A 14,316-nucleotide genomic window follows, 5' to 3' on the forward strand; every position below is an offset into this window, starting at 1 on the left:
AGTGCAAAGGTCACACTCTATGCCCCAATGTTGGTGTGGACATAACCTTCATATGCATGAACATGGCTATGCAGGTGAGATTGTATTATGTAGCATGGGAGCCACATCAACCTGGATTTACATTTTTTGAATTAAGAATTTGTATCAGTAGATAAATAAAATGAACCTACTTTTCAACTCCCACTTTAGCTGCAAAGTTTTCCACAGACTTCAGTGGTCTCTGGACCAGGTAGGCAAAATTTAATTAGCCATAGAAAATGCAGGGCAGAAGCTCAGGGGATTAAGCAATATCTGAACATACAGGGCTATCTGGCAGTGCACTGGTATGTTCCCATTATTCTTAGCGATGAAGTATGAGTAACACCTTGCAATGCAAAACACACTGAATATTTGTGTTTGGTTTATTCATACCAAGTTCATATCATTATGATAACTTTACAGTTTGCACCAGGTAAAAAAATATTCAATAGAAAGATTACGCCACGAGGGACATCCTTAAGAAATACACACAATTTCTGATTACAAAAAATAAGTCAGATCAGGTATTTCTTTACAAAATGTGATTTTCTTTTACAAACCTTATACAATATATCATTTTGATTAGCTTTTGCAATAAATAGTTCATCAAAGTTAAATTAACTAGTATTATATATATAATTGCTTTTTAAATTAATGTTGTAATACAGTCCAAGGTATTGCTACAACTTAACAGTGAGCCACTACAACCAGTGGCAAAAATTACGTATCATGTAATTCCTCATTTATAGTCAAGTTTCTTGTACTTTAAAAAAATAATATGATTCCCTGAAAAGTCTGTGTATACATCTTCGCTTATGAATTTTTACTGTCTTAAGAATGCAGCAATAAGAAGATAAACCTGACAGCCCATTTGTTTTTCTTTTGGTCCGAGTGAAGTACGAGGAGTGCATTTAGGCCTTTTCTGAAGCTGGTACTATTCTTGAATCAGAATCTTCTTGTTCAGAGTCCTGAAGGTGCTCTGTTGTCTTGCTGGCCTCATCCCCAGTCTCATCACTGTTATTTTTGGATTCTTCCGAAATGACAGTTAGCTTGTCATAAAAAAGATGCTCTTCTTGTGGGAGAGGAGAAAAAAACTGCGCACCACTGGGAGGCTTACTCAAAAACTGTGAAGGAAAGAGGAAATGAGAATTAGGCTGCACCAGTCATACTATCCTGTTTGCTTAGAAATACGTTTTATATTGTTTTCCACACATCAATTGGTTTTCTCAATCCTTAGAAGTCCCAGAATAGTGACAATGTAATAACCTCTCTGCTCACTTTAACATCCTGTGCAAGGTTTAGAAGCAAGTCGGAAGTGCCTTTATTTGCAGGAAGATACCCCTGGGGTTAGTGACTTCTCTGGAATATAAACTTTCTTAAAAAAATAAAATACATAGGTTTTGTTTGGAAACAAAAACTAAGAATGGTGACTTGACTGTAGGTGAAGGAGTTCACAGAGATATTTGTCAAATAGCTCCAAGAGATGTGAATTGTTCCTGCCATCTCAGAGAGCTGTCTGCTCAGGCATCAAATAGTGATGCTTTAAATGTCAACATAAACCATAACCATTTAGTCAAGTAAAGGAGAGCAAAGGGGATTTGCGGGGCTACGCAGTTCAGTGAGAAAGATGACTTAATTTTAGTACCGAAATATCACAACTTCCTCCCACTCCCTGTTCTATTGGTAGGATGGAACCAGCCTCAAGAATCAACATGGACTTCGCACGATGTCATGACTGTATTTTGAATGTCAACATAAGAACAGCACACCTACTCAACACAGTAATAACATGTCAACCACTCATTTTGGCAGCTGAAGTGGCAGTTCATTTTATTAGTAGGGGCTGGAGAAGTACAACTGCCTTTTCTTCCTGTGACCTGACCCCTGTCTATTACTTTAGTGCATTTTATGTAAGAAACAAGCTGCTCTATCAGGAGTCCTGTTCACTGTAATTACAAAAATAAATACTAATATTATTACTATTAGACCTTTTTCTAGCAAACTGTGATTTGAAATGTTCTATCAGTAACCTGTAATCTCAAATGTTCATGTAGTGAAATCAATGCCTTTGATAAGTGGCATTTTACGTAAGCATGACTGACCTTTGATTACTGTGATTAACCACTATAACCTACAAGCACGAAATGAAAATTCTCCCTTATGAGAAACCTGTAAGAAAAATGAAATTTGACCACATCCTGTACTGATCAGAGCAATGCTACCTTACCAACAGCTGAGCTCCAGGTTCAGCAAACTACTGTGTGCTGAGCATGCGCTCAACTTAAAGCACAAGACAATTGCTAAGTCAGCTGCAAAGCCTTAGTCTGCTAAACTTTAAATGAGTCAAAATGAAAGACCCAGAGAAACCAGGAAACTCAGAAGAGTATAGGTTGCTAACTTTGGCATATGTAACACTCTGTATAACCTTGTTTCTTGGAGGAGATTCTGATACAGCCTTTTTATGCTGCTATATGGGTAACAAGGTCAGTGACATTCCCCTACAGTAATGGCTAACATTGCTCTCATTTTATCTTGAATTTTCAGACTTCACTACATACTTTACTTAAGTTAAAACTCATTATTATATTTGTGAAAGAGCTTTGTTTCAGGAGAACAAATGTGCAATTTTAAGTCTAAAATGAGATAGGGGAGACAGATACCTCAGTTTGCTATTTAAAAAGAGGAACTGAAGGTTAACACCTGTTATTCTCTCACTTTAAAATGAAAGAAAACATCCTGTTTCTAAGCCATATAAAGCTTCCTATTACAAATTATGCAGTTGCTTTAGGAATAAAAGTCTATGCCAAGTTTTTAAACTGTTCAGTTTTAAATATTTTCGACCATTCTGTGCAGAACAGTTCAAAATGACAGTATTTTAGAATTTATTATACATCTGTATACTTCAAAAGGAAGTCTAATTTCACTGCTTCTTACTTATGTCTGTGCAGCGCCACAGAACTTGGTGAAAAAACCTGAGGTAACATTCATGCAGAATTTATGACCTTATAATGCCAGAAATTAAATATTAAATGAACTAACTTCCACTACCTTTCTCATGCTGAAAAGTACCTTCCTTTGTCAGCTTTTTCCAAAGTTCATGACTTCTTCCTTTACACTTATTTGAATGGATTTTTATGTTTGGCAGAAGAGCGAATTTTACCATACATAACAACTATATAACAACAAGTAACCAGCATTGCTCCTTACAGTCTAAAATGCCCTCAGAATAGTCCACACTTTACAGATGGCTAACCATCAGGTCCAAATGAAAGAAGGCAAAATAAAAGAAGCTCTAAAGGTTTTGGCACAGAGAGCCTTCAAAAAGCATGTGGTTCTGCTGAAAAAGCTGATTTTGTGTTAGGTAGAAAACAAACCTCTTTCAAGTGTTGGGGGAAAATATATGAAGGGCAGAAAACATGTTTGGTGAGTCGATAGAGATACAAAAAGGAAAAGAAACAAACAGGAACAGATATTACAACGACCAACATTGATCCTATAAGAACGGTCACAATTATCCACACAGGAGTTACACCTGCAAGAGACAAGAAAAAAAAAATAATTAAAACCGTGACTATTAATTTCTGAATATATTCTTTTCAAATTATGACTTTCTCTACGGAATTAAAAAAACCAACCAAATTATTATAAAATTGTAACTGCAAACATAAGTCTTTGTTTCCAGATGCAAAAGACCTCTTAGCCCTTAAATTTTTAGTCTGAATAGGCTGAGGAAGTTGTCAAGAAAGTAAGCTTACAAGCCATTATATTTAGACGTTTACAATTACACATACTGGTGACCCTACATGCAATACTAGCCAAATGATTAAAGGAAAAAAGACCAACAGAACCATCCACAAGGCAATACCAAAGCTACTGTACACTCTTTGGTGTTTCACGAGTGTAGGAATTGACACATAACACTACCAGAGTATAGGCTTCCACTTTTCTCTTAAAGAAATCTGTAAAAATGGCAGCAAAGTAAAGACTGCAGGGCACAAAAGTCTGTAAAATTCTAAACTACTGAGCCTTTAAAAAAATTTTGTCATGCACGGGGATTTTGTAACAGGCAATGGGAATGAAGATATATCCATACATCACTGTATAAATGTTTTAAACCAACCTATGCTTGCTAGGCACTGTTCTAGCCACGAGCTAACAAGCAACACCACCACCAAAACCCACCTGCAATTCAACTGCAGCGCATGCAGATAATATACATGTGGGAAAAATAAATGAGGAAACATTTTATGAGGAAAAACATAGGAGAAACAGGTTAGCTCAGTAGCTTCCCCAGGCTTCTGCCAGATAGCTTCCTCATTAACTTGTGTCTGTGCCTCTGATTTTTCACTTGTTATCTGAGGGTGTAAGTTAGCTGGAATACACATTATGCATGTGAAAAAGACAGTATCTAGGACCCCATCCTTTCTCTTAATTAGGGACGTGAAGCTCCCTGCTAAGACAACAGGGTCATGGTGGTTATTGCTGGTCTCCACAGACAGAAGTTAAGGTGTCATGGCTGGAAAGGAAAGCGCTTTTGGTACTTAAATGCCTTCAAAATGAGAAGGAAAGTATTTAAACAAAATCTTTGTTTATATTGTTGATTAATAACTGCTGTGTTTCACAGAGAAAGAGGATCATGGCCTAGCCTCGTGACAGACACTGGCGATATCACCACAGATGAAGCAGTTACAAATGTATGGAACAAAGGCTTTCATAGAATAATGAATACAGGTGATGGTAGAAGAAATTCACACAGTGTGATCAGTGAAGAGCCTATGCTCCATTTAACTCTGATTTGCAGAGTACGAGGAACGCAGAGGCCTCTACAGCAAAGTAAAGCATCATGCCATTGGTGCTATATTGCTTGTAGTTTTCACTTCGTTTCCAACTCCTCTGCTCCAAAAGCAGACAGGTATTAACCACCAAACAATGCTGAAGTAACAAACACATCAATTTTTGGAAGGTTTACACGTTACATCGACTTTCATTTTGAATGGCTTTGCGTATTTCCCAGTTCCCGACAGCGCGTGTCCCACCGTGATGCACCAGGTATTACCGTTGTGGGTTGTCTGCTCACAAAGCTCTCTGCTCAGTTCCCCTGTTTTGTTCCACTCAGGGATAACTGCTTGCACTTGAATACAATATATTGTCCACGGCTCCAACTGAGATAATATTTCAGAGTTATGTTTAGTATCTATGTGAGTTACCTAATAACAGAGAAGAATACAGAAAAAAAGCACAAGTCCAGTGAATGGACCAGCTAAGTAATTCAAATTCCATTTAGTAGGATAAATCCTAGCAGTTACAGCCGCAATGTGAAAAAGGCTTTTAAAGGCAGAATGAAATGCCCTGCCTGCATCACATAACTGATAACTCTACATTGATTTCAGCTATGGTTAGAGTGTGAGACCATTCACACCACTGACTTTCTGGCTGCTTCTAGCAACATTAATGAACTTTTAGGCTAAAGAGGCTTACAGAGATGTGATAAATGAGATCTGCTTGCAGAGAGAAACAATTGCTTAACCACATGAGATCAACTAAGAGTGCTGTCACAGGCAAACATAATTCAATTTGAGACAGAGCAAGTAGGATGGATGATCTAGACAAAACCAAACTAAAACAAAACAAAAAAGACAAAGAAAAAGGCTTGTGGAAGCTATTAGATGACTGACAGCAGATGCAACTTGCTGTTTAGAGGCATGATTGGTTATGTCCCTGTAACTATACGGTCCCTGCAGAACATAGGAATCCCTACAACATGCCCCATTACGTAGTAACAGACTCTTTCTTGGGGGTGAGAAGACTCTATAGCTAGGTGTCAACATTTTGAGCAAGCGTCTACTTCAAAAAACAACCTATGAAGTTACATAGCCTATGTCTTTTGCTTCTTTGATCCCTACGAAATTTCCCAGACTTCTGCTCTGAGGTGTGCTTTTAACACTTGTACCTGAAGTTCCTGCTTTCTCTGGTAATCTGTCTAAGTTTGCATCCCATATGCATAAACACCTTCATTTCTTGTAGTTTGGGAATTGAAAACCAGTCTGGTTTTGGGGAAATGATGATCCCTCATTTTCTGGAATTGAATGCCAAAGAATTTTGCGGTGTAACAAATACAAATCAGAATTATGTAATGGAGTCCTATTATATGAAAACTGTACTATGTACAAAGCACTAATTATACTGTGGCTGGTATCTTCCAGTAAAGGGCTTCCTTTTTGCCTGTAATAGAACTCATGACCCTATAATTAATATATTATTTATGATCTTTATCCATGCATTTTTTATTGAGAAGTCTTTTCAGCCAAGTAACACATCTGTCTGTGGAAGAGGCTGTCCATGAAAGGAAGAAAGCGAATTACAGCTGATACAAATTGAAGAAGTGAAGGTGACCACAGTTAATATAAGGCCTCATCCATGGTGATAGTCAAAGCCCAAAGTCCCACGAAGAGCACAAGTATTTTAATGACCTAAGATTTGAAACTAAGTCAGCTTATCACCATGATGACAGATACTGCTGATGTTACAGCTTCGAAGTTTACTCTTGCTTGTCTGTGTGAAATACAGAGATTTGGCGGGGAAGACTGCGTCGCAAATAAACACATCACTAAACTGAGGGAATAAACTCTCATAATGTAGCAGTTATTTCTAATTATGGAAAGAGCAAATTATATCCATGCTACTGTTTAACTACACAGCTATCTGCCATTTGCTCTGAGTAGTAGTTTTAGTGACCAGACTTTATTACACTGTAATTAGTAGAGATACATTTTTACTTCAGTACCATTAGCTTTCAGAACTTCGTCAGTACGGTATTCTACCAAGAAACGCATATATCAAAGTCATGGAGTCCCAATACCCAGGAAGCAGAAGTTACCTCTGTATTGCTGCCTTTCTTCCAGTACAGTATTCTGTAATTCCATGAGCCGTAGTATTGCTTTAGAGGCCACCTGTCATGTTCATGTTCAGCAAAAGGGCCAGGGAAATCCACATGCAGGGACCCAGACTCTGACTTCACTTTTACATCAGGTGGCCCAATGACTGCTGCATATTAGAATGGTGGAAGAGAAGAAAGAACGGAATTCAGTTTCACATTGTTTTCAATTTGGTATTTTTATACAACCCGTAACAATTCACACTTCAAATAATTTTATCTATTAGAAGAAAGCAATTTCCTTTCATGGGTCAGGCATAAATAAATCCTTTCCTTGTAGAACTGGTCTTGAAAGGGGTTTATTTTTGCAGTTACATAATAGACACTACTGCACACTACATTTTCCACACAGTAAATTAACTCAGTTCTCTTTTACCAGCTGCGGTGACTCCTGAGAGAGGAAGGACTATTTCTGTAGGTTATTCCTCACTTCTCCTTCTGGGCCAAGCTGTCACAACATCTGTCTTTTCTGAGTAGGCCCTCTAGTGAAGTGTTCTAATGTTTCTTTCATTGTGATAATTTTGAAAAACTGAAGCATCTGAATTATTTCTGCATGTCTTACCAATTGCTCTCCTTAGACTGAATATTACGTTCTCGCATTTTGTAAATGGCTTGTCCTTATTACATTTTTGTGCCACTATGTAAACTATTTCATGAGTAGCTTAGTTATCAACTGTGTTGTGCCAGCAATGAGCTCTCCATTAAAGTCTCCTACAATTACAGCAAATAACTCTGCCTTGGCTGCCTGTACTAAAGTTCTGCCTGGCTACAGTTACGCTATAAAGTGTCTAAGAAAGGAAGAGCTCAATATACAGACAATTTTGCATTCCTCTAGAAATATACACTTCTATAACTAAAACAACCCTGCTTGCTGAATCTTACATTCATGTAATGCTTATGAATATGTTGTTGAACTTATGAAAAATAACGTGAGGATGGTCTTGGTTACTCTGGTTTTCTTAGGCTATTCCTACAATACAGTGTGGAATTTATTAAAAAAGCACTAGCAGAAATAATAACACAGAAAGGAATATCGAATATTTTTATCACGATGCCTTGCTCAGATCAGCTATGACAACATTAAAAATCCTCATGTCCTCCTCAGAGATTTGGCCAGTTGGCCAGTACTCCCAGGTCTCTCTTTACTGGCAGTTTTATACCCAGAATTTCCCATTCAGGAATAAGTTGCCTTTCCAAAGCCAAGCCTGCTCTGAAGGCCACATGCTCTTTCAAATATATGTCGAACTACAACTCTGTTAATGATTTACAAGTTTGCTCTCTACTCTGAAAATCCAGCCATACTTTTTGTATTACATTTTCTTTTGGCAAGTAATTTATACCTGCAACATTGTAATTTTTTTTTCCATGCCATGTTTCAGTGATTCTGTTCTAGGCAAATTAAATTATATCAACATTATGCTTTTGGAGAGATAACTAATAAAAGCATTTTGAAAAACAAGGCTGTAAACTGTAAAATCACACTCTAAAATTTAATGCACAGAATGATGAAATTCAAGCAAATGGAGGCAGAACAAGGAAAAAAAAATTACTTTCAAAAGTTTTTCTCAAAGATGAGGTGTAACAGATGCTTCCTGCATGGTCTTGTATTAACAGCTGTGAGGAGAAGAAAAGCCTTGGGTAACATTAACTACATAATTTAAAATAATTTGAATTTGCTTATGAGTGGAATAAGAATGTACAAAACAAGGGACGCTCATGGGTAAAAACACCCTCTCATTCCCAAGCTCAGGTGACAGCAACATGATTAACATCTCTGTTGTGCACTCTAATGCAAGGCAGTGTCTAAATCATCTCTCACAAAAGACTGTAAAGCTTCACTAAGAGAATGGCAATATTGTGCAATGAAGATTTCTTGACTAAAAATTAATCTTTCTCTGTGAAAATGTTTTTTTGTTTGTTTGGGTTTTAATTAAAAAAATAAAAAGAAAGCTTTTTGCCTGACATAGCAATGAAGAAGACGGTAGTTTAACTTATTTAGATATACAGGAAGTCTGATTCCTTGAAGAAAAGCTCCCCTGATCTTTATTTTAAGAGAAAAATGTACATTTTTTTAAAACTGCCAACAAAAGAGGTTTCAAGTACCAATACTAACATCTAGCTATAATAGTGAACCTGCTATGCTTTCTGACAGCAACTTCTGCCTTCAAAAAATGAACGTGTTACAACTAAGATTTTATAGTTCAATGTAATGAAATTTAAAAATTATCTGCATGCTATGGCGTTTCTTATGGAGCCAAATTGTAAAGGTGCATTAATAGCAGACAATATTTTTTGTGGAAGATTAGAAAAGGCTTACTGTCATCCATTGGCTTAAATCTGACGGTTGCCCAGTCTGAATGGTTATTTTCTGACTCTGCTCTGACCTGTAAAACGTAGTCTCCATATGCAGACAGGGAAGAGACATCGCACTCTGTGAGTCTCAAGTTTGTGCTCACATTTTCATATGTGTCTCCAGGGAAATTGACGCTGTATGGAAGAGAAACAAAATGTATATGATATAGGAATTATAACTGACTAAATGTCTGTCCTCTCAATTAACTGGAAAAAGTGGCATATGTTTGTTAATACCACCAGTTATGACTCATGAACAAGAAAAATTAGATCCAGTGTATAAGAAACATCACTACTAGTGTGTACACGTACATTAAGCCTTTTATATGCAACTATAAATCTGTGATAAAGTTAGAGATTAAAATTATGATTCAGTAAATAGATGCCCTTTTCTTGACAGTGGTTACAGAACTTGATTCAACAGACAGTAGTTATCAAACAAGTCTGCAAATACTATGACAATACCACTATGCATGGCTTTGCTATCTAACTCAGACTTTGTTCAGAACTGGCTTATGATATGCATATAAGGAAGAGCCAGAGAAAATAGAGAAATGACTGGGAACCATTTAATGTATTATATTCTTTCTGTTTTGCATCAAAAGCCCACCTAGGAACATAGTGATCAACAGGTAATTGCTCCCAGAACCCAGAAAAACCTTCTTTCGACTAAGATGGCCCAAACCCTCAGTTTGGGGGTTTCTCCTCAGCAGACGCCTGCCTGTGGGTGCCATCATCTCCGCTTTACATCCTACCCTGTCTTGGCCAAAGAATTCACCCTTCAGCAGGGCCGCGAGACCTCTGGCCCATCACACGGTTTCCTCGTCAAGCAGGGAGGCAGGCAGGAAGCTCACTGCTGGGCTGGGGAAGCGGCCAACTTCCTCGATACAAGCACACAGACCACTTTTCCTAACAGGAAAGACCAACTCGGAAGGACACAGTGGGAAAACCAAATCAAAGCTAAAGCAACCCACCAAAACTGACAAAAGGGGACCTCAGAAAACGTGTCCTAAGTTTAAGGCACTGAACGGACGAGCCACCAGCCTGCAGTTCATTGGACATTTCCACTAAGGGTGTAGGCAAGCTGGCTGCATTGGTGGCAGAGCACAAAATGCTGCTGGAGTGAAAGATCAGATAAGGTCCTAATGCTCAGCAGGACTAAGTTTCTTGAATCGCAAGTAACAGTTACATGATAGAGAAAAAACACACACAGAACTAATAACAGTGAACGTTAAAATGTGTTTCCGGTTCTAAAAAAAGTATGTACAAAGCTGCCTTGGGTGTGAAATGTGCAGAAAATGCCTCTGCCCTGTTATTTAGCTCAGACAATAAGCCTCTCTCAAGCTACAAGAAAGGGACAGCTACTGATCTTCCTATAAAAAAGGAAACAAATAAACACATGCAGCTGTAAAACGTGAATTAAAGAAAGTACAACTCCCCCAGACTTACCTCTTAGATTGGACAGTGTAACTTATATTCCCTTTGTGAAACCTAGGTGCATCCCACCGTAAAGTGCTATGAAGATTAACCGAAATAATTCTTGCATTTTGGGGCTTTGGCACTATTCCAGATACTGTGGGAGCAATCAAAAACAAACAAACGTTTTGGCATGTGTTCCTCCAGTGACTTTGCAGTCATCCAAAACTTAATAACAGCCTTCTTTCTCTCCCTTGCCTCAGACTTCTGAGCTTATGCAACAAAACCAAATTAGCCAGCATCAATGATTTCCAGTAAGTACAGTCTTTATGATATCATCATTTATTATGCATGACTAAGTTGTTACTGTCTAAGACTTAGGGCTCATCAGGCTACGTGCTATGAACTCTCACTGAGATTGTCAAAATAAGATTTTTCTAAGTACTGCTCCAGTAGAACTATGGAAATAACATGGGTGTGTGGATTGATTTGGTTTTGGTTTGGTTTTTTGGTGTTTCCCCCCCCCCCCCCCGAAGAGGAACATGAACAGTCTTTCTACATAGACCTGGGTATAAGACTGAAATAATTTAAAAAAAAAACACCACAAGCATGTTTCTATTATCACTGCATGGATTAGCATTACCATTTAAAATGCTTTACTCATTCTGTTAATAAGCCACCCTTTTGAAAAACAGAGATAAACAAGAAGCACCTTCGAAGGCAAGGGAGCTATTAAATATACTGTACAGATAAATGTATCAATAATTGGCACTCCTTACAACTGACGAAAACACAATCGTTTTGCTTTATTAAAAATGAATAAAGGAAACCCTAAAGTAGTATTGATGACCAGTTCATTACTATTATGATCTAACTATTTTAGTATAATTGTTGGTATTGAAACTAAAATAGAAAAGATTTTGGCCCATTATCGCAACACAAACGATCACTGCAAATAAACCCTGTCAGATCAGATTGGTGCTTAAATGTCCCAGGAGTAAAACCTAATGACATACATTCTAAGATAAATAACCTATTTTATATGTCTAACCTTGATGCATAAATACACGAAATTGATGTGTCTGTTACCCACCTTCAGCAGACGAGAGTTTTAAACCTAAACCCTGCTTAAACAAAAACTATTTCACAGACTCAACTCCTACGATGTCAGCCTTGCACCCAACAAATCAACTCAAACACACTTCACATCGGAAAAGCAGAAGCTGCTTGCTCCCCTGCGCCCAGACCTCCTTGAGAGATGCCGTCCCTGTGCGCCGGTGCCCTCGCCGAGACCCGCTTCGGGCACTGGCCCTCGGAGACCTCTGCCCGCGCGCACGCCGTGCCCCTCCGCAGGCACCTCTGGGCTCCGCTCCCACGCCTTCTCCTACCTGCAAGACCCCCGGTACGCAGAACGCTAAGGAAGAACAGACTGCAGAGACTCGGTGTGAACAACACAGCTGAAAAAAAGCCTGGCTAGCGCAAGGTGTCTGATGTCCCCTCCCCTGCACAACCTGGTCCTCGCTACAGAGGACCCTCGCTAGGGCACTGGCCACACTGCGGGAAGCTCCCTCCAAAGGCCTGAGGTAGGCTTGTAAATTCCCCGCAAAAAGCGGGATGCCTTTGAAGGCTTGCTTCTCCGACAGCGTCTTCTACTTGAAAAGCCACCGGGTAAGGTCTTTTATTCGGCACTGCGGACCCAAAGAGACGAGAACACACTTCTGTGGTTTCGTACTTTGTAAGCGAAAGTTTCGTACACGGCCCGCTCACATCACGGTCCGGGATACGGCCTGTTTTGGGAAACGAATGGCCCGGGCCACTTGACGTGAGAGCTCTCCGAGGGCTCCGGCCGTGCCCGGAGCAGCACAAGCTCCGCCAGAGGCGGCCGCTTCCCGCTGGGATCTGCAGAGCCAGGTGCCGATCGCTCCCACTCGTGCCTTTCCTCACCGGGACTTGCGCACGCGTCCAAAACCGAAAAGGAAAGTTCCAGTTTCCCGGCACAATCGCAGCCTTCGGGGAGAAAAAAGCGCGGGGGCTTTCGGGGCAGCGCGGCCCTCGGGAACGACGCCGTCCGCCTCTAGCGACCCTCGCCCCCGCCGCCACCCCGGGCCCCGGCACCCCCCACCCGCCCCCGCCCTCCCCGCGGCGAGGCGAGGCGAGGCGGGGGACCGCGGCGAGACCGATCCCTCGCCCGGGCGGGGCGGGCCGGGCCGGGCCCCTCCGCCGCCTCCCCCCCACTTCACCAGGCCCGGGTGGGACTCACCGCAGAGCAGGAGGCAGCCGCAGAGGGCGCACCGGAGGGCGGCGGCCATGGCGGCTGCCGGCGCGGGCCTCCCCTCAGCAGCGGAGGTGCCGGTGCCGCCGCGCCATGGCACCGGGCGCTGCTGCCCTCGCAGGCCGGGGAGCGGGGCCGCCCCGAAACCCTTCCGCCTTGCCCCGGCCGGGCGGGGCGGGGCGGGGCGGCGGGCGGGCACCGCGGCCGCCCCGGGTCCGGCGGGCTTCGCCCTCCGCCCACGGGTCTGACCGCCTCCGAGCGCCGGGGGACATCGCCCGTGCCCCGGTCGGCTCAGCCCAGCTTTTCCCAAAGCCTCCCGCCTTCGCCAGGCTGCGTTCCCATGTCCGGAAGGAGCACACCCAGCCAGCACCCGAACCTTCCCCGCAGGTGTGGAAAGCTGGTCATGGGTGCCGTGGTTTAAAACATAGTAGTTAGATGCCTGGCTGCTTGGATACTCATAATCTTGAAAGAGCATCTTCAGCATACAGCCTGGCAGCTGGGAAGACGGGAGGTGAGAATAAAGTGGATAAATAACTAATACATAGACAGACATCAGATGACACATAGTCTCAAACCTGACCTTGAATGAAATTCCCACTGCCCGCAATACAAATGTTACCTGAGGAAAGGTTTATCTTCTGACTGCACCAAAGGTAGCAGGACGTTCAGTGTCCCTCATCAAAATCAGCATAAAACTGGGGGAAGGCGGAGCAGTTTTATTACTCACAGAGTAAAAAGGGTTCTTTCTCAAGCTATTACTCTTGCCAACTGAAAATACCAGTTCTTTGTGTGGGTTTAGTACATTTGTTTCTGGCCCCTTTGTCACTTCCTGTTATTAAACGAGGCTACAGGGCTGGTTTGGCTTTCCCTAGGATGGGCACAGTCCCACGGCCTTCGCTTATGCATGAGCGATTCCCCTGACTTCTGCCACTGTGGAGAGGTGCACACCAGCTACACTGTACAAACAGCAGCATCTTAGAGGGTCAGTGTGAGCGGAAGTTTCATTCACTAATTCTAAGGATGCACAAATCTGCAAATAATTAGCTTGTCAATAGCCAAACTGTCAGGTACTTACACCTACTCATTTCTTAACAGTAGTGCAGCAGCAGAATATATTCCAGCACCTTAGAAATTACTCTCAGCTATCCTGACCAAAAGAATGACTGCCACCCATGGCAGCCTGAAACTGCCTGTGGGCAGAAAAGTAGTACCTAAGCAGATCAACACAAGGTGAAAAAAGATGGTTTTTTTCAGCTGTGATACCTAAGTGTTCCCACAGGGAGTAAATTCTTAGCAGGCTAACTCATGTAGCTTTTCAAAGGCA

General features: G+C 41.3%; 1 protein-coding gene across 4 annotated transcripts; it reads right to left on the reverse strand.

Annotated features, from left to right (window-relative positions):
• Positions 1–383: 383 nt before the first annotated feature.
• Positions 384–14,255, reverse strand: IL10RB (interleukin 10 receptor subunit beta). 4 transcript variants are annotated; one of them, XM_075033801.1, is made up of 7 exons: positions 12,981–13,161; positions 10,754–10,877; positions 9,270–9,439; positions 6,896–7,062; positions 5,075–5,225; positions 3,393–3,550; positions 384–1,142 (listed from the first exon to the last, which is right to left on the reverse strand). In XM_075033801.1, exons 1-7 carry the CDS (start codon positions 13,027–13,029, stop codon positions 930–932), a joined length of 1,032 nt encoding a protein of 343 aa, XP_074889902.1. In that variant the 5' UTR covers positions 13,030–13,161; the 3' UTR covers positions 384–929. The 4 variants fall into 4 exon arrangements, 3 of the variants coding, with proteins under 3 accessions (XP_074889902.1, XP_074889903.1, XP_074889904.1); XM_075033803.1 differs by having other exon boundaries at positions 999–1,142; positions 3,505–3,550; positions 12,981–13,166; XM_075033802.1 differs by lacking the exons at positions 3,393–3,550; positions 5,075–5,225 and having other exon boundaries at positions 12,981–13,163.
• Positions 14,256–14,316: the final 61 nt, after the last annotated feature.

The sequence above is a fragment of the Buteo buteo genome, chromosome 8 (genome assembly GCF_964188355.1).
Source record: "Buteo buteo chromosome 8, bButBut1.hap1.1, whole genome shotgun sequence".
Taxonomy (NCBI): domain Eukaryota; kingdom Metazoa; phylum Chordata; class Aves; order Accipitriformes; family Accipitridae; genus Buteo; species Buteo buteo.

Excerpts from the sequence above, each read along its gene's own strand:
- IL10RB (XM_075033801.1), bottom strand. The coding sequence starts at position 13,029 with ATGGCCGCCGCCCTCCGGTGCGCCCTCTGCGGCTGCCTCCTGCTCTGC. Across the intron at positions 10,878-12,980 it reads CGGCTGCCTCCTGCTCTGCG|TATCTGGAATAGTGCCAAAG; the intron begins GTGAGTCCCACC and ends TTGCTCCCACAG. Across the intron at positions 9,440-10,753 it reads TACACTGTCCAATCTAAGAG|CGTCAATTTCCCTGGAGACA; the intron begins GTAAGTCTGGGG and ends TCTTCCATACAG.